General features: G+C 40.9%; 1 protein-coding gene across 1 annotated transcript; it reads right to left on the bottom strand.

Annotated features, from left to right (window-relative positions):
• Positions 1-3,306: 3,306 nt before the first annotated feature.
• Positions 3,307-17,240, bottom strand: LOC147169822 (G protein-coupled receptor 83-like). The gene is given in 4 exon segments (XM_086082050.1): positions 3,307-4,036; positions 6,825-6,958; positions 9,171-9,296; positions 16,842-17,240. Coding segments are annotated over 4 exon segments (1,389 nt in total).
• Between the last annotated feature and the right edge of the window lie 6,657 nt (positions 17,241-23,897).

Here is a 23,897-nt window from a genome sequence, read left to right as displayed (position 1 = left end):
TTTTGACAGCTCTGCAGAGGTGGGTAGGATAGCCAAAGATTTTACTCAAGTAAGAGTAGCGTTACTTCAAAAATAATATTACTCAAGTAAAAGTAAAAAGTAGTCATAAAAAAAAATCACTCAAGTACAAGTAAAAAAGTATTCGCTGAAAAGACTACTCAAGTACTGAGTACTGTGTTTTCACGACTATAAGGCGCACTTAACTGTAAATGTTGCGCGACTTCGGTAAGCGGTCCGCTTGACCGTCTGTGTGGGAGCACGACCACTGATCTGAATAAATGACTGGATAACCGATAGGCCGAGTCTTTTGAAGCCGAAAAGCCGCCATATTGCTCCTTCCAAGAAACGCTTCTCGGCGTACGATCCTATACATTTACAATATCGAAATTGGAAAACATTTCAGACAGTACTTAGTAGAAACAGCATGATTTATGTTTTAGATTTGTTAAACATAAACAAGAGGACTTCAGACATTTTACAACTTGCCTTAAATACATGTAAAAAAAATTATATGCTTAATGACGTTTACAGGAGGAAACTTTTATATATATTTTTTTTATTAAAGAATTATAACAGTAATTCAATAAAAGATGCCTCTGCCAAATCTAAAGAAATGAGTGATAAAAAAGGGGGTCTTTAAAGCAGCACATACCGTCCACTTCTCATTATTATTTTTTTTACTTTACTTTTTTTGGGGGGGTTACACCCCCCCCACCCCCCCCCCACCCCCCCCCCCCCCATCCCATTAATTTGAGCATTTCATTCTTGGGCATTGTCTTCTTTGTTTCTCAAATGCTATATAATAATAAAAATAAACCTGCATTTATAATGTGTAATTCTCATCACATTCACCACAAAAACTCTGGAGCTCCTTTGAATAAGTTCCCTGTAAACAACAGGTATAAACAGCATGAACAGAACACTAAAGGGAATAATCAGACCTGCTATAGCATTTTTATTGTATTTTCATCAGTGATGATGGGGTAAATAAATAATAGAATGTTTCCACGTACCCCCTTGCAATGTGCTCACGTAGGACTCGTCATCGCTGTTTGGTGCACTGAATGAGTTTTTCTACGGAAATTTGAGATGTCCGACTGTGTGAGTGGTCATTGAACCTTTGAGTCTGCTGCCAAACGCAAGTTTGAGTACAGTACTTGCTTTTCTTTTGCTTCTCCACGCAGCTATCGGTCGTTAAATATGAGCCACTGAAATATAAGCATGTTGTTCGTGTCTTTGAATGAAACGACGGGTCGTAATAATCGCGCGTAGTGTGACGTCATTGAGTGCGCGCTCCGCGGCAGGGTATACGATTTTTTTCGGGGGGAAGTACATTGACACAACACCTGTTGCGCAATGGGCGCTCTCGGCCGCCGCTTTGTGGGGCCTCGACTTGCCTTTACCTCCGCGTACGTGAAATAATTGATTTAATTTCACTCAATATGGGCTCCAGTAGAGGGCCGCAAATTTACTCGGGGGACGGACAAGTGATCCCGACTATACGCACTCGGGGCTCTCGCATGCCCTCCAGGCACTCTCGGCCTTTGCCTTTAGCTCCGCATACGTCCAAGAAATGTATTTAATTTCACACAATATGGGCAAAAGAAGAGGAACACAAAATGTATGCTTTACAATTTTTTATTTGAAATATTACATACTGATATTATTATAATTACTATTATTGTGATTTTTTACGAGCTAGATGTTTTTTTTGTGCCCCCTTAGGCAATTGATGCCCGACGCGCAGTGCGTGATAAGAGTATGCCGAGCGCCGTGTCTGTCTGTACGTATAGTTTATATAGTAGTCTGCTCGCGAGATGGGAGGAGTAAGCCGACCTTCGCTTCAACGGCTTGCCCGGGGCTGCATGGTCTATCGGCTATATGTAAGCAATATATTCATATCAGCAGTGCCAACATATTGCTTATGCCCAGGAAATCTGTCCCTGGTTGAGGACTAGCAGGCGTGAGAACCCGAAAGACTCAACTGAAAGATGATGTGAGTCTTTGGCAGGGGTGGCCAAGTTCGGTCCTCGAGAGCCCCCATCCAGCCCTGTTTTCCATGTTTCTCTCCACTAACACACCTGATTCATTCTCAGGATCGTTATCAGGCTTCTGCAAAGCGTGCTGATGAGCTGGACATTAGATTCAGCTGCGCTGAAGGAGGGATACATGGAAAACAGGCAAGATAGGGGTGTCGAGGATCGAAGTTGCCCACCCCTGGTCTATTGGGTTCTCGTGCCTGCCAGTCTGAAACCAGGGCCGCATTTCCTGTGTATAGCCTAAGCCATAGGTGTCAAACTCCGGTTCTCGAGGGCCGGAGTCCTGCAGGTTTTGGATGTTCTCCAACACAGCTGATAATATGATCAGCTCATCAGCAATAAGCCTGACAACGATCCTGCTGATTGGAATCAGCTAGTGTTGGAAGAGGGAAACCTCCAAAGCCTGCAGGACTGCGGCCCTCGAGGACCGGAGTTTGACACCCATGGTCTAGGCAATGTGTCCGCGGAATTGCTCCCACAAGCAGAGCGCTTACGTGTAAATACGGTAAATCTAATGTATGAATGGGGCGGCGGGTAACGACTCTCGTGTAGCCCAATATAGCGGAGCAAGAGTAGCGTTCCTTCTTCACACATCTACTCAAGTAAAAGTAATAAGTATGGTAAAACTACTCTTAGAAGTAAAAACATTTCAAAAAGCTACTCAAGTAAATGTAACTCGTTACTACGCATCTCTGCAGCTCTAAAAATAATGTATTCTCGTTCATCTCTCCGTGGCAGTGAAATATTGTGACAGGCAGAACAATTAACACTGGATGGCAGAATGTTTATCATTAACCTACAACCTCCATTCTCGTGACATTTTTGCTCAATGATGTACCGTGAGACTTTTTGAGCTTTGGCTTTATAAAAGGTTGGGAAACACGGATGTAAGCGCCCAAAGTTAGCTCGAATGGGCTCTACCTAAGTGGTGACGATGCTATAGAAACACAGGTAATGCTTTAAAAAAGAAAGAAAAGAAGGTCTGTTTGAATGACCTCCTCTTTCACATTATCAGTTGAATAGCAGAATTTTGAATTTGAATCATCGATGAATAGATTGGGGAAGCAGCCATATGTACGTTGCTAAGTAACAATAGCCTGCCAAGAGGTTTGTGTGACGTTTCGGATAATGGACTAGAGCTTCATGGAAAAACAGCAAATACTAAAAAACTCTTGATGACGTGATGCTGTAACAAAACTGAAGGAGCGGACAAGTGGATTCTTCAATCATTTTTGGAGCACAATGCAGTAATCCCAATTACTTTTTGCTACGTGTTTAGTCAGCTCACAGCCACAATGGGCTCGACAGACATGATATCAGTCCTCGCTGCGAGTGCCCGTCTGGCGGCGAAGAGAGAGTGCGTGTCCTTAAGATGAGGCGAGTCATTGGATAAAGTGTGGCTCTTACGTAAGGACGGTCGGCTGGGCTGTGGCAAAGCTTGCCTCGGCCCCGACGGCCCGTTGTCGTCTTGCCAGGCGGCCCTGCGGCACGGAGGGCAGGCGGCGGCCGGCTGACGCTCCAGCTCCAGTTCCACCGCCACTCTCCGGCTCCGTCTGCACACGCTGAGGAGAAGGTGTAGCTCCTGACGGAAGGTGGGGTTGAGGCAGCAGTAGATGAACGGGTTGTAGCAGGTGGAGCTCATGGCCAGCCAGTGAAAGCAGAAGAAAAGAACGTTGGACGAGTGGATGGCATGGCTGGACAGGAGGACCACGTAGCAGTTGAGCGGGAACCAGCAGATGGCGAACACCACCACCACCACGAGCAGCATGGCAAGCGTACGCCGCCGCTTCCTCTTCTGCGTAGCGTGCTGAGCCGTTGTGGCGACGCCGATGGCGTTGTGGTGCCACAGCCAGTGGGCCACTGTGGTGTAGGACGCTGTGATGATAACAAGGGGCAGCATGTAAAGGAGTATGAAGGTGAGGAGGTCAATGTACTTCCAGTAGACGTCCGACGGCTCGGGGAAGTCGGGGACGCACAGGCTGCGCTCCTTTTCCTGGCTGGTGAGGAGAAAGGAGATTAGGATGACATTAACTCGTCTCAACTGTGCGGGTTAAAAGAAAAATAAATCAATCAGGAGGTCATCTTCATGCAAGTGAATTGAGACGTCTTCAAATGTGTTATCTCTGAGAACGAACCATTATTGGACCAACTGCATAGCATCCACGTGGCTGAAAATTCGCATTTGTATTTATTTGGCCAAGAACATGAAACCGGCTGTCATTTTCAATATCAATCCGTGCTCAACAACTAATTACCCTTGGAACGCACCTTTTACTGTGGACATCACCAAAATCGGCGTAGTTTCCCAAACCAGGCAATTGCTTGGGGCTCGCTAGTCAGAGGGGCCCCCAGAGGGCCAACAGATTTCACACAAACGGCATATTTTATTCTTTCACATTAGGAGTGCCAAGGTGCAATGACAACTGACCGTCTCTAGATTCCCTAAAAGCCAAACTCGCCCCTCCCCCACTTGTTGCTCCTCAGTCACAGCTCGTATAAACAAATGATAGTGTGGCAGGAGATTCTCGACAAGACTGACAAGAAAGACGAGCTATCAATCTGGGAGCGAAAAACGAAAGAAAAAAAGAAGAAGAGAAAAGAAAACAAGACAGTGGTGAGTGTAATAATGCGTAAGAGTTTATGACTTTCATGGCTGGAGTGAGAAGATCTTGAACATATAACAACTGCTTTTGCACAAGCCATATGTTGAATCGATGTTGAATCAACCAAGTTTTGACTTTTGCACAGTTTAGCAACTTTAATATTGAATGTATTTTATTTACTTGACTTTGGTTCCAAATTGTGTTCGTTGAAATAAATGTGTGTGCACTTTATTATTGTATTACTGTTTTTATTTTGTTTCAACAAGTCATTGGAATGAAGCACAATTAATTTAGTATCCGTTCAAAATAAGCAAAAAAATATTACTGCTTGAAAAATACTGCTTGATGAAAATCTCTCCACATACTTTATTGCTCACTTATTCTTCCATATTTAAACTATTGTCTTGAGGTTTGAGGAAATATAAATAAATAAATAAAACGACTTGGTAATGCTATTTAGACTACAGAAGAAAGCGGTTAGGATTATGCACAATGTTGGATAGAGGGCCCAAACAAACGCACTGTTCCCAGAATCTAATTTATTAAAGCTTGACGATCTAGTAAAACAGGCAATATTCCGAGAAAAAAACTCAGAAACGAGAAATACACGTAGCATAGCTATAATCTAATTATGTGAGGATTCGTAGGTGGTTAATGGGACACTGTTTATAAAATGAAAAGCGATGAACGATTATTGCTTCAAAATGATTTGATTAAAAATGATTTTTGCTTCAATATATAGATGTGCAAGGAATTGTAATGATCTACTCCAGTCTGACACGCTAATGCTAATTAGCGCGCTACTCGCAGCACTTTTATCACTCAAAAGTACGGCTCCACGCTGAGAAAAAATCGTGGCTTTTTTCTTCTACTCTCTAATGTGGCTACAACTTAAAAGTGTATTAGACCGCGTGGAACCACACTGCCCCTCAGTGGCCAAACCGGATACAACATGAGCAGCGCTCCAAATAAAGGCACACACAGACAAAGGCAAGACAGTATAAAATAATTTTTACACACCCCTACAATTTACTCTACAGAATTTACTGGGGGTTCAATATCTTGCTCAAAGATTCTTCGACATGATCACACTGGAAACCAAAACCTCTGGGTTGCGAAACACCCACTCCAACATTAAGCCACGTCGCCCCCAACTGTGCCCATCTACAAAATGACCTCAAGAAAGACGGTTAAACTGGCTTGTGTTGGGCATGAAAATAGGGCCCTATATGTCAACAGTAAATTGTTCTCTCTCTTTTCTTTTCTTTTTGCACAGGTTTTGAGCACTTCTACCAAATTTAGTTCACTAAATTACTTTAAAGGCTCTTTAATTAATTTATCAAATATATGAATTTAGCTTTTTGAAAGAACAACTGAAATATTACAACTTTGGGGCAAGTTTCAAATGTATTGCATGAACCTGTATTTTATTACATCAAATAGAGAAACAAAAGGTGCAATGGCCATCAATTTGCTGCCCCCCCCCCCCACACACACAAAAAAAGAGCACAAATATATTTACAAAGAACAATGAAGAAATAATGTCCTGTTACAGTAACAAAGGCTGCAGTGTTTTGTGTTCTACACGTGTGCAATGTGACGTACCCACCACCATTTTATTACACATTTACACTCGAGACTGTTATAATAATAATAATAATAATAATAATGATAATAATAATAATAATAATAATAATGTACACCACACATTGTCTATGCCTTTAATTTAAAAAAAAATTATCATGGTGAAACTATTCCCCTGGAACTGACTTTTTTCTTTGTTTCTTATGTAACATTGTTTTTTTATTTTATTTTATAATCCGAATTGGAGTGTTTTAAACTTCACTGTAGAACATTGTACACTCCACTGTATAGGTTTAGTGCTGCCTCGACAATATATTTGAAGTACAGTACTAAAAACTACACTAGAAGGCAAAATGGTGGAGGTTGGCATCGCACCTTTTTATTCCCTCCTTCCAATTAAAACCCCATCAATCTTCTAATGCATATTTGTGATCATGCCACAATCATAACATAAACTGATATCTCAGTTAATAGCCTCTCCGTTGCCATGGTGACCAAAAGGGCATGCTACTATTATTGTATCAATGTAATAAAGATGAATCATAGATGAAGCATAACCAGGCATTTGTGATGTGTCTCTGTGAGTGCGTGTCTTTACCTGAACCTGAAAGTGAACAGTTTCTGGTAGATGGCGTGCGGGAGGGAGAAACAGCTGGCCATTATCCAGATTGCAGCCACCCAAACACTGCCCTGAGTGGACGACATGCGGGGTCTGAGAGGATGTAAAATCACCTGTGGGTGGGAGGGGGGTCACACACATGGAGCGCCTCATTAAATGTATAGCATCATACTTTCTTCATGTGTGTGTCTTACACAGATCTTTCAGAAATATGCGCCACATGGTATCATTATGAATCTCAGCTATGCACCCTGCTGCCTTTCTCCTTCAGTTTAGATTTTCATATTGAATGTGTGGTAATATTTTTCAAATTTTGGCTAGCTTTTGTAAACTTTCAAACCCAGGTCTGAAATCCAGATCTAGAAAGTAAAACCCAGCCACTTTTTGGCTTTATAGCCACATGTGCTTCTACTCAAACGCAAGCGTTTGCTTACGAAAGACTCAACTTAACTCTGATTTAGTATTCATGAGACTTGACCTCAAACTACAAGAATAAAAACATTTTTTTTGCCTGTCTACGTTTGAAATACTGCTAAGGCGATCACGAAGACGGTATATGGCCAGATCTATGACACCTAACTTTATCACTGTCAAACCACATGATTGTGATACTTCACTCGGGCTAACTAACAGTGGTGTGCGGTGAATTTTAGACCTTCAGTGGGTATTTAAGCGATCTAATCCACCTCATAATAATAGCGCCATTACGTTGCGAAAATAATGTACAAACACGCTATATAAACTTTAAAGAACATACATCTATCTCAACAGAGACGCAGACGCAGCAGACCTCCTTTCTTTCGCTAATGCTTGTCTGTTTAATCTAACTCTTCCTTTCTCATACACGCTGCCTTGAAAGTGATCCAAGAAATCAATTTCCAGGTTGAATCAAGCCAGCCAGCAATGACTGTTGATTGACCTAGCCACATTAAGTAGTTTTTTTCTCTCTCTTTGAAAAGCGTGCCTTGAATAGGGATTTTAAATTGTAATCATGGCCAATTGATATTTCTCTCGTGTACTGCTCTGAAAGTGATAAAAAGAAAAAAATCTATTTCCAGGTTGAAACAAGCCACAAAAACTCCCGTTTTTCTTGCCTTGAAAACGAATATAAAATTGTAATCATGTCCGACATTGTCCTTTCCTGTAAATCAATCTTTGGTGTGATTTAAAATCTGATAGATTAGAAAAAAAGACACTGCAATTTTCAACACGTGTCTGTATATGTGTGTGATAGTATTTTTGTGGCAACACATCGAAGGTGAAATTTGATTGGACCCCCAAAAAATTCCAATTTGTCCCAATTTTAAAAGGTTACCGTAGAAGAATAACGATAGGAACAATCAGCGTCATGGGCAAACTGATGCTATATTTTAAGGAAAGTTGAATCACATCTTAATTCATTTGCAGCAACTGGAAGATATACAAACACTGTGTAGCACATAAAATGGGTTTAGTTCCTTGCTGGGTTTTAAAAGCGCAGTGTGGCTCATTGTAATCAAAAATGCAATTTTATCCGCAATTAAACACATTAATTTAGATCCGCTATCTTAGACCTCATTTGATTAATAGCGCAAATTGAAAAGCTGTGTTTTTCAGTGAAGCCTGTTCTTTTGTAAATTACAAAAGAAAACTAATAAGAGAATATGAGTATGGGGTAAACAAAACATAACTTTTTTTTTTTTTTTTAATAATAGTGTTGTTCCGATACCGGTATCGGCAAAGGCCCCGATACTGCATAAAAACAGTGGTATCGGCATCGGCAATTACTAACAAGTAACGTGCTGATACTATTATTTCCCACGCTAATATCGGACAATGGATGCAGCATCTTGTGTTTTACTTGTGCAAAACATTCACTGATGTGTGACGTGTTCAATGCATGCCAAGCCAAAATATCCTATTGGCCCTTGAATGCTCTGAACCAATGGCAGGGCAGCTTTTTCATGTTGGAAAAAAACAACAACTCAGGTATCGGAACGGTATCGGGGGCCAAAAAACGGTATCAGAACAACACAAAAATAATAATAACATATTTAGGACCCAAGGTCACAATATTATTTAAAATTAAATTTAATTTAAATTTAAAAATCACATGTGAGGAGAACTGCACAAAATTCCAAACAGTGGTTAAAACATTTTTATGTCTGTTCTCAATACAAATGACAAAATCTGTATACACAAAATGCCCCCCCCCCAGCCCCCCTCCAAAAAAACAGCATTCCATTATTCCATGAAAAAAAGAAGAATATAATATTGAGCACTATGAAATGCCATGACACTAGTTAATGTTAATGAGTTGACCTGGTCCAGCTCGCGCTCACCAACCTGTCGTCGGTCCAGGGCGATAGCAGTGAGAGTGAGCGTTGACACGTGCAGGGAGCAGTACTGTACAAAGCGGCTGATGTGACACATGGTCCTTCCAAACACCCACGTGCTGTTTACGAAGCGCACCTGTGAGACACACACACACACACACACACACACACACACACACACACACACACACACACACACACACACACACACACACACAGATAAACTTAAAGTTGCCCTTGAAAGTAGTAAATTAATTAACATCAGTAAATGTGGAGATGAGATGCACTATGCTATGTTTACATTGATTTCCCAGCAGCCATGGCAACCTTGGGGGGTCTTTTGTGGTCGATGCAACAGAGTTTATATCGCACGCATTCATTAAAAATATATAGGGGCCCATACAATAATGTCAGCATGTGCATGTGTGATAAAACATGTATATTATTGGCACTGTGATGAGAAACATAATTCACTCTTGTGTGAGATTACGAGCCTATAAGTGCCTTGAAGCACGAAGGGAGTCGTAATTCATCTCATTTGACACTCCAAGCTCCTCTTGCCATGCATTTCAACAGGAAATATAAAAATGGAGCTATTTTAATGATGAAAGCATTGTGAAGCACGGACCACATAATTAACCGTGGAGAACCCAAGCAACATGATATGAAATAGATGAACAAAAAAACAACAACACAATTTTACCATCTGATGGTTTGCTGAGAAGATGGTTTTGTTTGGATTGATTTCCAGCTCAACATAATTGGCATGTTGCCAGCCATCTTGTCACCACCACTCTGGCTCATGTAAGTGTAATATTCATCCACTAGATGACCCCATGCAGGGGTCAGAAGGGGCACTCTGGACTTTTGAAGTTAAATTTGTAAAAAAAAAAAAAAAACGTGGGTTCTCAATGTCATCATTCGTTGTTGTTTTTTCTTGCAGGGTACAAGACAGGGAGGCTCTGCCTCTCCTGCCTACCGTGACCACGTCTGCTTTTGCCATTTAAATATTGCATTCGGATTAACCTCGAATAAAGTGGGGAAAAAAAAGGTGAATTTTAAGTACTGTAATGCGCTTGTAGGCAAGGAGAGCTCCAGTTGCATTGCACTTTCAATCAAGATCATACAAACACAAAATGCAGTAGGCAAACTAACCGACTCGAGCTCTCGGCCATTGTTGGCCTCCAATGCGCACATCCAGCAATCAGATATGAAAAGGTTTGCACTAATAACACTTTACAAAACCGGTTTATTCTTTAATAATCATATTTATGCAATTATGTCTTTATACAAAACAGGTAATTTATTAAAATATAGCAAGTAAGGTGAGTGGACAAGGACTGGACTGGCAGTGACTGGATTGGACGCCATGACTGGGAGAGGACTGGTCGCCAAGACTTGACTGGACGAGAGGAGGCTGGCTTGACTTTGATGAGGACGACGAGTAGTGATGGCAAAATCGAAACTGCGTTTTGGTACGTACCGGAACCCAGACGGAACGTGATTCGAATCGCGTTCCTAAATCTGTCTCAGAATCAGGATGTCACGTGACAGTTGCCTTTCGCGTTCCATTACGCCTCCAAATTGTTTCATCAAGTGCCTTTTCTAAAATTAAATAAAATCCGACCATTGCACTATATTAAAATGTCTTAAATCTGAAATAAATCCAACCTAAGTATACTTAGTATGATAAAATGTCAACATCCCCTTGGTCACTCTGAAACGCAGCGGTTGGTTTAGTGGTAATGCACAATGGGCTGACAAAAAGGTCCCTAACCAAGGTTCGATTCCCGCTACGGGGGGTCGTGTTTTTGCCGGTCATTCTTTTTCCTCTCTAATATTTTCTGTCAAAACGTGATGCCCTGTCGCAAAAAAAAAGACAAAAGAAAGCCTGTTGAAATGTCTTTTTGGATTCAATGTGATATCACTGGGGGTTTCATCAAAGCATTTAAGTCATGCTGAGAGGCAAAATTTAAAACAAACCAAGTATCAGCAACAAAAAGCTCATTTGTACTTCTATACTAATTTTGACGGGGTCGGGGTTATTCAGTTTTTGTTCCCCATGATATTATTTCTCTCTCTTATGGCGTCCACTGCAATTGTAGCCTGATTGCCAGTTGTGTAAATTAGGTGATGACAGACACCCAATAGTTAGTTTCCTTACTGTTTGATTGATTTTACACTTGGCCACCAGATGTCACTGTGTGTGTTCGAACGTTCCAAAAGATCGATTGTTTTTGTGAATCAACCGTTTCAATGTTCCATTTGTGGCATCCGGAGTACCCGGAGAAAACCCAAGCAAGCACCACCCAGGGAGGCCGAAGCCCGGACCCGATTTCACGTCCTCTGTACTGGGAGGCGGACGACTCCAAATTGTCCATAGGTGTGATTGTGAGTGTGGATGGTTGTTCGTCTCTGTGTGCCCTGCGATTGGCTGGCAACCGGTTCAGGGTGTACCCTGCCTACTGCCCGAAGCCAGCTGGGATACCCTCGTGAGGACAAGCGGTTAAGAAAATGGATGGATGGATGTATAGAAAAAATATCAAACATTGATGCTAATAGTGCATTAATTTGTAAATATAGGCACCCCTGCTGCCAGTATTTTACTGTTACTGCAGGGAAATTCTTCAGGCTACATCGTGTTATTTGACTCTTTTCAAAGGAAGCAACTCTTCATCTTGCCTTGACCAGATGACCTTTTCCACAAAAGGTTCATGAAAGATGGTGTAGGTTATGTTTTGATTTATCTAAAGGGGCCCTCAAACTAGAACGGCTGCAGCAACGAGAAAGAGAGAGAGAGAGAGAGAGAGAGAGAGAGAGAGAGAGAGAGAGAGAGAGAGAGAGAGATTGGTTTACACTTTTTGTGACGGTTTATTTCTATAACTTCTCTTTGATCCTGGTTTCATATTTCACGATACAGACTAGTGCCGTTTTTCTTGAGGAATTGTGGTGGTTTTTGGGGTACTGGAACGAATGAATGACATTTCAATTTCAAGTGAGAAATTTGATTTGAAATTGCGTGACTCAATTTTTAACACTGTACATTTTTGTTTGGTTGTAGATAGTGTGATTTCTGTTCTCTAATGTAAATATGCGCTTTGGATCAATAATGCAGGTTTGTGAAACATTGCACTAAACGAATGCGATTCATGCAAACGTGATATCAGGGACAGACTGGGCTTCAAATTCAGCCCAGGAATTTGAGTTGGAGAGGCCCTTGATGGGAACGAAACAAAGGCCAAATTTGTTTTTCTCCTGCCGCGTTCCAACGTTCCGAATACAAAAAAAAAAAAAAAAAAGCGGTGACAGTGAATTTAACTCATCATTTTTGTGGTACAAACTGAAGAGAATCTTATGACGTTGACCTTCAAAGCACTTTAGGATGCCATGTTGATGCCTGCCTTACTAAACTTGAAATAAAAATGGTAACGTAAAAAATCCTAGCCTATGGGTAACATTCACACAGAATCAACCAAACCAGCTACTGTGACTGTACTCAAATGTGAACTACTTTTCAAAAACTTTAACATCAGAAAAGGGTTATTTAGAAGCTCAGGAAGCAAAATCTGGTGTAGCCATGTTAGCTTTTGCTTTTCTGTAACATGCTCTTTGAGAGTCACATCAAATTTGGCTTATTGGCTTAGCTGTCACAATACTGGACTCTGTCTCTGGTGACACGACTGTGAGGATGTCTGGATGAGCAAAAACATTGTAGGCCTAATCAATAACATTAAAAAGGAACATAGACGTCTAATTCATCAGGCCATCAAAACTACTACAATAGGGATTAGGCTCCTAATTCCGATTTTATTGTACTTGGAACATAAACATAAAATGATTGTGTAACAGTTAATTCTACGCATAATGCAGGACAATTGACGACCCAGTACAACAGCCCAACACAATCTGTACAAGCCTGCTTACTAGTAGCTTCTGCTTCATTTGGTTCCTTCTCCTCCACCTCTTTCTTCAATGAGGTTAACACACCTTCCCCCTTCTCCTCCTCCTTCTCCTCCAAGAACGGCACCACCTCCTCACCACCATGACTGGAGTCACCCAGTCCTTCAATACTTCCTCCACTAGTGGCCTTAACAGCTGATGTTTCTGCTGCTAATGATAAATGTATATGTAATGTTAACTATTGTGTTCTTAAGACACATGGAAATCCATGTAAGAAAAACACACACACACACACATAGGGAGGAGCCAAGGACACTTAGTAGGCATATCCAAAGATTATGCCAAATACTTTTGTTTTATAAACAATTAATTTCAAACGGAGTCTCTAAATGTTGAAATATATTTAAGTACATATTGTGCATGGATGGATTATAGCACACAGGAGATTTTTGCCCACAATGTGCTGGACAAAATGTACAATATTTGAACAATAAACAATTACCAGTGTTTAACATGAATGAAATTTGAAATTTGTTTTGTTTAAGTAAGGAACAAGTCATATTTTCTTGCTTCATTTTCTACACACCCTATGACATTTTTGTTTTAATTTTGTTACTCCTAGCACTTTATTTACAACCACATAATGTTACTAATGTTATTATTTTTTAATAATGTTATTAAATCTTGCTATTAAAGCCCCCACTTCTAGACTAAAAACGTTAGGGCATATATACTAAGTGAGTAAGTGCTAAGCTGTATTCTTCAAGCTGTTTTGTGTGATGTTTAAATGTCTTATTTTGAAATCCATACTTTTAATTTGGAAGGCCGCTCCGTACTTCTATTTCCTGTTTCACTTCGTTTGTCATTCGACACATGGATTTATTTTTAGCTTGTGTAAAACAACTTTAACTTATTGATGTCCGTTCAAAACAATATAATCTGAATATAAAATATTTTAAAAAGTCACTCACATCTCACGGGGAAACCAACATGACATTGTCAAAAACGTGTCATCTTGATGCACTGATCTGAAGTTACTTGATGGGACTCGGGAGATTCTTCTTCTTCAGACTTTTATATAGGTGGATTACAACATATTGTGGTACATAGCGCCACCTACTGTGCAGGAGGGACATAGCAATTAGTAGGCATCTGATTAAAAAAAATAAATAAATGGAAGGCTGCACTGGCAAGGTGTTATGTCAATCATTTAGCGCCTGCGGGGTCCAATCTCATTTGAGCAGGGGCACGTGCCACTACGGCATCCCCAGTGGCGGGGGCTGGTGCGGCTCAGGCGCTCCTGTGGATTGATGAGCTCGTGCGCTAGTGTTTGTAGTTAATTGGCTGCTCCAGCGCTGCTTTTAATTGGTCACGAAGCGACAATCCGACGAAGCATAAACTATGGAGGTAAATTTGGTGCAAAACTAACTTGTGCAAAAAATTTGTACCTGTAGAAAAAAGTCTAAATTTGTATCTGTAAAAGTCGTGATTTGTATCTGTAAAAAAAATGTGTGCCTGTAAAAAAAAAAATTGTGTCTGTAAAAGAAATTTGTACCTGTAAAAAAAAAATGTGTATGTGTAAAACAAATTTGTATCTGTAAAAACAAATTTGTACCTGTAAAAGTCATGATTTGTATCTGTACAAAAAAAAATTCGTACCTGTATTAAAAGTATAAATTTGTATCTGTAAAAGTTGCGATTTGTACCTGTAGAAATGACAACTTGTAGTCAAAGAAGTCGCCACTAGGAGTCACAAGTGGGTTTTCTGCTGCTGTACTGTGACGTGAGTTTTGCCCCAATTGTTGCGCTACAAATGTAGCAAAACTAATTTGTACTTGTAGAGCGCCTGATTTGTACTTGTAAAGAAGGGGGCGGGCTCTGGTGCAATGAAGGGTTGTTTTGACCAATCAAGTGAGAAGGATTTGAGCGGATTGGAGCGCAACCTCATTGGTTTAGCGAACGACGGTGGCGGGACTCGCGGAAGGATACAAGCAGGACACATCGTCGCCAACCAACATACATATTAAGAATACTTCAGTCGACTGAAGTATTCTTCCTCAACATACATATTAAGAATACTGAAGTATTCTTCCTCAACATACATACTAAGAAGTATTCTTAATATGTATGTTGGTTGGCGACGATGTGTCCTGCTTGTATCCTTCCGCGAGTCCCACCACCGTCGTTCGCTAAACCAATGAGGTTGCGCTCCAATCCGCTCAAATCCTTCTCACTTGATTGGTCAAAACAACCCTTCATTGCACCAGAGCCCGCCCCCTTCTTTACAAGTACAAATCAGGCGCTCTACAAGTACAAATTAGTTTTGCTACATTTGTAGCGCAACAATTGGGGCAAAACTCACGTCACAGTACAGCAGCAGAAAACCCACTTGTGACTCCTAGTGGCGACTTCTTTGACTACAAGTTGTCATTTCTACAGGTACAAATCGCAACTTTTACAGATACAAATTTATACTTTTAATACAGGTACGAATTTTTTTTTGTACAGATACAAATCATGACTTTTACAGGTACAAATTTGTTTTTACAGATACAAATTTGTTTTACACATACACATTTTTTTTTTACAGGTACAAATTTCTTTTACAGACACAAATTTTTTTTTTACAGGCACACATTTTTTTTACAGATACAAATCACGACTTTTACAGATACAAATTTAGACTTTTTTCTACAGGTACAAATTTTTTGCACAAGTTAGTTTTGCACCAAATTTACCTCCATAATAAACGGTCAGTTGGTCACACATTGCTCTGAGTTTGTGTTTGACGCTGACTTGGGCAAGACGCCAGCCGTGTGTGCGCTCCTCGCAAGTGGCGGCCGGTGGGCGCGGCTGCGCGGCCGTTGGGGGCTTGTTGTGACTTTCGTGTCCAGGTCGACCTGTATTTATAAAGTAGTGGGCTGGCTGCACATATATTTCCTTAAGAGATTCATATGTGTATTGTAAAACACGAGGGACACAAAATAATAATAATAATAATAATAATAATAATAATAATAATAATAATAATAATAATAATAATAATAATAATAAACGCCGGTCAGAATTTTTCCCAAATCCCCAATGATCAGTCAGCCCCTGCTCACGCCACTAGTGCGGATCTATGCGTTGTTCCTATTTCGTTATTTTATATATACATATCCAATATTCACGCCTTACCCACAATTCCCGATTTTGTACCCTATTTTCCCCATTCGTTCTTAATGGGAGAGTCTATATTTCACATTTACTTCCACATTTTTCATCCCATTCACTTCGTTCCAACTTCAATATATTCCATCAATTCACACCATGAGCGCTTCCATTTCTTTCAGTACCAAAATTCATGCCTTACCCACAATTCCCCATTTTGTACCCTACTTTTCTCCACTCATTCTTAATGGGAGATTCTACATTTCACATTTATACTTCCACATTTTTCATCCCATTCACTCTGTTCCAATTTTAAACTATTCCTAATATTTACGCCATTGCCGCTTTTATTTTTTTCATTCTCAGGATTCACGCCTTACCCACAATTCCCCATTTTGTACCCTACTTTTCCCCACTCATTCTTAATGGGAGATTCTACATTTCACATCTATTCCACAGGTTTTCATTCAGCCTTACAGCTTTCACACACAATTTCTCCAGAAATTGCATTTTCTAGTTATAATTATTATTATTATGACGGAAATCCCCGGTACCCCCTTGGGTCCGTCCACCCCGAGACTCATTTTAGTTGGAATGTAGCCCGTAATAGGGGCGAGCGTGCACTTACCAGCGTGAAAGGGGTGTTGAGCACAGTGATGAACACGTCGGCCACAGCCAGGTTCATAATGAACACGCTGGTGGCCGACTGGCTGCGTTTGTTTTTCACGATCACGTGGCACACCAGCGTATTTCCAAACAGGGAGATGACGATGATGACGGAGTACGCGGCCACCAGGAGCGCCTTGACACCCGACTCCCCGCCGCGCCTCCCGTCGCTACTGGCCAGGGAGCGCCAGTCCTCCAGCATGCCTTCGTCAAAGTCCAGCAGCAAATAAGGCGAAGTCCTGTTGCCCAACTTCCCTGACATGTTGGCCATAAGTTTCGCGAAAGAGAGCATCCCGCTGGCCTCCGGTGAGCTGTGGTTGACTTTGGTGAGTGCCGATGCTGCTGTTGGGCTCGTGGCCATGCAGAACACTATTGCGGTCAAGCACACAAACCCAGACTTCATTTTGACCAAGCAGCTCTGGTCGCTTGACTCCTCTGACTGGGTACAGGTGTCCACTGTATGCCTCTCAAATGATGACTTGCGCGGAAGGTGGAGCGCGCAACAAGTTGCGAGACGCAATGTTTTTTTTTTTTTCAGCAGCTGCAGCATGTGCGCGCGCTCGCCCCCGCCTCGGGTGTAATGCTCGCTCCGACCACAACTTCCATGCCTTAAGGGAAGGAGACCGGGGCTAGTTGTCTCACTTTGTATACTTTTATATATTTCTTGGAATCAATGCATCATTTGCACCAGATGAAAGACCAAAGTCTTAAATATATATTTTTGTATTTATGTCATTCTGTGTCAGTGCAAGTCATCAAATAGAGGGAGTGAACCTGTGACATTTTGCCCCAGCAAACGGGTATGTTTCTCACACTATATGGGGTAAGATGTCACATTGGATTTTGCAACCAAATGTATCCTTGTTCTGTTTTTTTATGATTACTTATCACTGATCTTGAACATTTACCATAGCCATTGACAAAATATTATGAAAGATGCAATGGGTTAAAATCCATAGGAACTGCTGGCATGTAGGTCTTAGCTCTTAGCCTCTGTTGTGATTCCCTTAAACTGGAAATTTGAGTTAAAATGTAATTTAAAATAAATAAATTTCGGTTCATAGATGGATAGATGGTTCCGCATGAAACTTAAACCAGTCCTGAAATGTGGATAGACTGTAGTTCCAACAACAACAACTGGAAAATCCATTTTTAAACAATAACCTGGCAAACTAATTTCCTCATTCTTCAGACTTATCATCCAAAGGGCAATTCATGCAGACGTAAACCGCGTTGCCAGAGCTGCATTTTTCATTGGCCCATTCTGTGACAACATACCTCGAAATGACTGAGACAAGTTGCCCCAAACTACCATGTTGGCTAATACTAGCTTTACAGTAGTTTAAAGTTAGCATAAAACAGAGTGGTGACCGAGGCATGACAAGATGCCTGAATCTCTCCTCTAACGAGTTTACATGATTTTCTGCTAGAATTTGTCTATGTACGACACCGGTTTCAAAATATATGACGTTGAAATATTTTACTTTGGGTTGTGCAAAACAGATAACTGGCACTCATCTCAGCTCACAATGTGCTATTGTCTTCTCGGACAGGACACAATCCCTGGCCAATTATACGAAGAAAACTAGTATTCCACTTTTTAGTTGCGCCTCCTGGTGGAGAAGAAAATTGCAATGTGACAACTTACCGGTGATAACGACTATTCCCAGTCTCCCTATAGTCTTGTATGTAACGGAGGACAGACGTCAAATCCTTTACTGTATGAATTTCCTTCACATGTTGTGTTACTTATTTCTAGCAGCCTTCCCTTTTACGATAGCAGTAACAGGTCGCAAAGTATCTGGAAAATTCTACATACAACCTATTCATGAAATTGACTCGTAAAATAACAAATAACTCAACAACCAACCCTGAAAGCAAACTAAGTAACCAATAGCCATGAGGTGATTTACTTACTTAAATTACTTTGTACAAGAGGTATGTTAATGCTATAGAGTGTGTGCCACAAATACTCAACATTTGAGATCTACATTAATTATTTCATGAATGAACAGCTATATGCACTAACAACTTGAAGTTTAATGTGAACATGTTTAGTGTACCAAAAGTTTGCGTTAATGTTAACCTGCCCCGATGAAAATGATGAACTTCAAGTATACTACCACGACGGTCAATTTGTGGTCATCAAGGTGCCAACCGTGGAGGGCGCAAACAGAAACGCTAAGACAAACTTCAAAATAAAGCTGACCAAATAATACATTGACACCAATGCAACAGCCTTGGCGGATTTTACTTTGAAGTCTGCCTTTCATGGTGGTGCGAACGCCAGCTTGACTACTTCCCTTTGAAATTTTGTCTTGTATTATCAACGTTTTTATTGAAATTACATATTTTCTACCACCATTATCATAATGCAAACCCGAAAGTAGCGAATTTAGGATGAAACCGCAAATTAATTACGCCGTTATTGCACGATACGGTACAAGTACCCGGCGTTCGTGGCTAGTAGCTAACTGTTAGCGTTAGCATCTATTGTCTTAATATTGCTCTCGTTCTAGTTTTGGGTTTACCCTCCTGTCCGCAGCGGCGTAGCCCTATTGCGTGTTTTTCGTTATTAGTATTTTGGCTACAAATATTCTTAGTTGTACTTTCGGACTTTTTGTTATTTTGTCTTTTTCTCCATGGCTTGTTATATGCGCTTTCTGTTTAACTAACTCTGTGTTTTACTTTGATACTTTTTTACTCCTTGGATTTGTCCTTGCACTTTGTGTTAGCATTGAACCTTTTTTAACACGATTGTTGTCTGCTCTGTGGGATCCAAAACGCACACCTTTGCACACACCCACACACATCCTTAACATTTATGAGCACTTCTGCTGTTTATCTAACGTTAGCTAACAATGTTGAGTGAACTTCTGTGATTCTTAATAACGCCAAACGTATCATATTCAATACAAGACATTTTGAGCCCTCTATTTCATGAGTATAATATTTTTTTCCCCATTAAAACCCTGACGTATATAATCTGACACACGTCTTGCACGGAAAATCCATTAGAGGACAGCATCACCCAGTTTATGGCTTTTCCATTGACCTTGAAAGGTCGCCCCTATTGAGGCCCAGCCCACACGAAAGCCAGTTTCAATGTATCCTCACAAGTTATTTACCGTTTAGGCCGTTTGTCCACACGATGGGACGGTTTCGGAGCTTGAAACCGATCATTTTTTAAAGCGGGCTCCAGAGTGGAAAGATTTCAAAACGCGCCCCGTACGCTTCCGTCTGGACACCATTTTGCGTCTTTATTCCCAAGTTCAACAAGTGATGTTTTACTTGAATCACCCGCCATTGTCACTTCTCCTTTGCTTGTCTTTTTCATGTTGTTTTGATACATGCAAAGCCATGTTTGTTCTGTAGATTGCAGTGAAGTTAGATTATTCTTCTACGCTTTCCGTTAACTCCCTGTGGCTGCGCTACAGCGCCACTTCAGACTTGGCATATACATTACAGCCGTTAAACGTCCTCAGCTTCTTCTTTTGGACACACACAAGTCTTGAAAAGCTTCTGTGTGTACGAGATTTGTTTGAGGAACGAAACTGGCTTTGCTTCCGTCTGGACGGTGCCTGAGAAAGGAGAGATACCTATACTTATTAATAGAAGTATTCTTTCTGATTTTTGGGAAATACTAATATCTGAAGTTTTAGAAAAACTTTCCGCTATCTTGGACTGTAGGATACCTTTATCTCCAAGTTTGTGTTTGCTGGGTGACCTGACAACAACTGATTTTCCACGTAAACAATCTCAAGCTACACTTGTAGCCCTTGCTAACGGACCAGTTCCCTTCTCCCTCGTCACCCTTTCTTCTCCTGCCCCCTCTCCCTGCTGCCCCGCCGCCGCCCCTTCCCCTTCTTGTCGTCTCCTCCCCCCGTCCCGTCATCCTCCCGTGTCCACCTTCCTCCCTCTGCCCTAGGCCGGGGGCCGGGCGGGCGGTTGGGGGTGTTGTGGCCTGCCCCGCTCCAGTGAGCCTCCTCGGGCGGGCCTCGGTATCTGGGGGGCAAGTCCTATCGCCCCGCTGTGCTGTCTCCATTTGCCCGACGGGGTCCCATTGGGTGGGGGGGTTTGCGCCTTCGGCCCCCGCCGGGTTAGGAGAGGCCCCGCAGGTCGCTCCTCTTAACTCACTATACTAGTTTTGCACAATACACTTTGTAAATAGAAACATAGGGCACATAACACACTCATTGAGTTGGTGGGGTAGGGTGGAGACACTCAAAATGGTTTAATGGACTTGCCCATTTAAATTGTGGGCCAGACTCTTGGGGTAAAAATGGAGGAAAAATAATCATCAAAAAGCACTGCATCTGCCCCAAAAGACACCGGCCCACCGGGCATCTGCCCTCAATGCCAGATGGCCAGTCCAGCCCTGTCTGTCGCTAACATCACATTTTTTGGAAAGTATCAGAAATCAAGCCTAAAATTACTGAGTCTGTTTTGGGGAAAACGTTTTAATTCCAAAACTCTCGTTTTTTTTGTTCATTTTTTTGAATGAACAAAAGAATAATTCTATAGTTCTATAAAATAAAATAAAAATTAAAAATTAAAAAATAATTCTATAGTTCTAGATTTTTTTTTCATTCAAAAAATGCGAAAAATACAAAATAAGATTTCTAGAACTATAGATTTCAGTGCCAATGTATACAGCTTTCAAGAGGACCTTGATGCACTGCAAGGTCGATAGAGGACAATGTCAATAGTTCCCTGGTCGTCCCTTCTGCTCAAGCCCCGAGGGAAGTGCCTCCACTGTTGTGATGCTTTTACTGTCAAGTGCATGTTGGTGAGTTCCCTCACAATGGGAAGACCTCGCACAAAATAGCCTATGACCCCCCCCCCCCCCCCCCCCCCCCCAAATCCCCAATCCCCAATCCCCAACGCTACAGAGAATGGGGCCCTTTGCATAATGTGTGTTCTACATGTAGGGAAGAGTGGCTCTGAGTATGATTAATATGTCCGCTAACGGACCTTTGTACTTGCTTAATAAGAAAAGATTTTTATCTGTGACCGTGTTGTTATTCAAGTCATAACTGCTACAAACACTTACTAATTGAGCCAACCAAATTTGCTGGTTAAAAATGTGTGCTTTGTTTGCAATCATGACCAATATTCATTTTCATCATTCCTCACAGCCTGAGTCACATTTAGAATTAGAATTATGATTAAAATAATTGTCGTAATTGCGGTTGTATTATGTTGGATTTGTGTGATTTTGTCATTGAAAAACATTGAAAAATAGTTTTGAAATGAATGTACGCTTTCATTTATTACCAATTTAATTAACACATAACAAAAAGATGCATAATGGAATTATTGTTGGCTCTGATTCAGCCACAACTGGTGAAATGATCATGTTAAAATATAAATGAACATTACCAAGGCAACAAGTCAGACTTGCAGACATAAAAGTGGCATTAAATCCCCTTGTACTGTGTTTACCCAGGTTGTTATTCTATTTTTCTTTTCCTAAGCTGTTGCTTCTTTCTTGTTTATAAGTGCTCGGGTGTGCGTGTGCGTGTGTGTGTGTGTGTGTGTGTGTGTGTGTGTGTGTGTGTGTGTGTGTGTGTGTGTGTGTGTGAGTGTGTGGTCTTGTTTTTGTTACATAGTGGGGCCAACATTTCGGGATTTCACAGAGTTGTGGGGCCCACCCGTCCATGTGGGGCCATTTTGCTGGGCCCCACGTGTTTAGACCTCTTTTAGAGAGTCAAGACTCGGTTTTAGAGTTTAGGTTTGAATTGGGTTATGGTTGAGGTTAGGGTAAGGAATTGGGGTAGGCAATCATTTTTGATTGTTGGGTTTAGGGGAAGGGGCTAGGAAATAAATTATGTCAATGAGATGGCCCCACAAAGATAGTAAAACAAACTTGTGGGTGCGTGTGCATGCTGCTGTGTGTGTCGGCAGTTGCCACTCAATAAGCAGATTGCGCGAGTACACGCATTGATCAAAACAACAGGAAAAGCTACCGGATTGCTCGCATTTCCTCCAAAGCTTCAAAGTTTTCATATCGATCAAGTATAAATGCAACATGACTAATCTCGAACATTTCACAAAAGAAAGTTAATATCTAGTAGTGGTGTATCTATTTACCAACAGTGTGATTTTCAAGCAAATAAATGATTTTGTTCTCAAATGTGAATGTGATGATGCATTAAAAAAAACAAAAACAGATGCAAACATGGAACATTTGTATTCATTTCATTTTCAGATTAGCCTAATTGGGCCTTAAATAACATCCAAACCATGTGGTGAGTCATCAATCAGCTAAAGTAAATAAATAAATAAAAGTTTCAACCAGTTTTCCTGCCGCGTTAAATGGTGATGATAAAGTTTACTGGGATCTTTCTGATATTGTCTTCAACAGCCGTTTTGTTCATATTGGAGCGGCCTGCTCTGAAGCGATAAGACCTATTGTTGATTCGCCATCCAAGTTTTTGAAAAGCCATTAGCCCACAATCCAGAGAATCTTTTGAGAAGGAAATAATTAAAGGCTTGAGAGCTTCAGCTGCTGGCCGTGATGAAGTCAGGTGGAGATTAATCATCAAATGTAGGTATTCTGTTATTAAGCATTTACCTAACCCATATTTTCACAAAATCGCTTGAATGTGGAATAATCCCAAAATATCTTATTATAGCAAAAGTGCTTCCTATTTACAAATCTAGAGACTGTACTTTAGTCAATAATTACTGCCCCATTTGTGTAATTTTAGCTAAGAGCAACTAAGCCATGTCTGCCATCTAGTGGTGAATGGTGATATTACAAATTAAACCTGCAGTTGATGCATATTCACAGTTCGCCTACGTGAATTTGTGTATTTTTGAAATCATTTTTTCCAAAAATGTTAACGATGTTTTTGTTTTTTTGCAGAACACATATTGAATGTTTATCAGGGATTTGCAAAAAATAAAAATGAAATAAAAAATAAAAATGAAATAAAAAATATACATTTAAAAAAAAAAGATATATAATTTTTTTATTAATCAGGGGGCCACCATAGGACGCCGCCACCAGTTG

This window comes from Leptonotus elevatus, chromosome 8, assembly GCF_054856555.1.
Source record: "Leptonotus elevatus isolate MCC_2025b chromosome 8, RoL_Lele_1.0, whole genome shotgun sequence".
NCBI lineage: Eukaryota > Metazoa > Chordata > Actinopteri > Syngnathiformes > Syngnathidae > Leptonotus > Leptonotus elevatus.
Note: the sequence above shows the minus strand (reverse complement) of the source record. Positions and strands in the feature narration are given on the sequence as shown.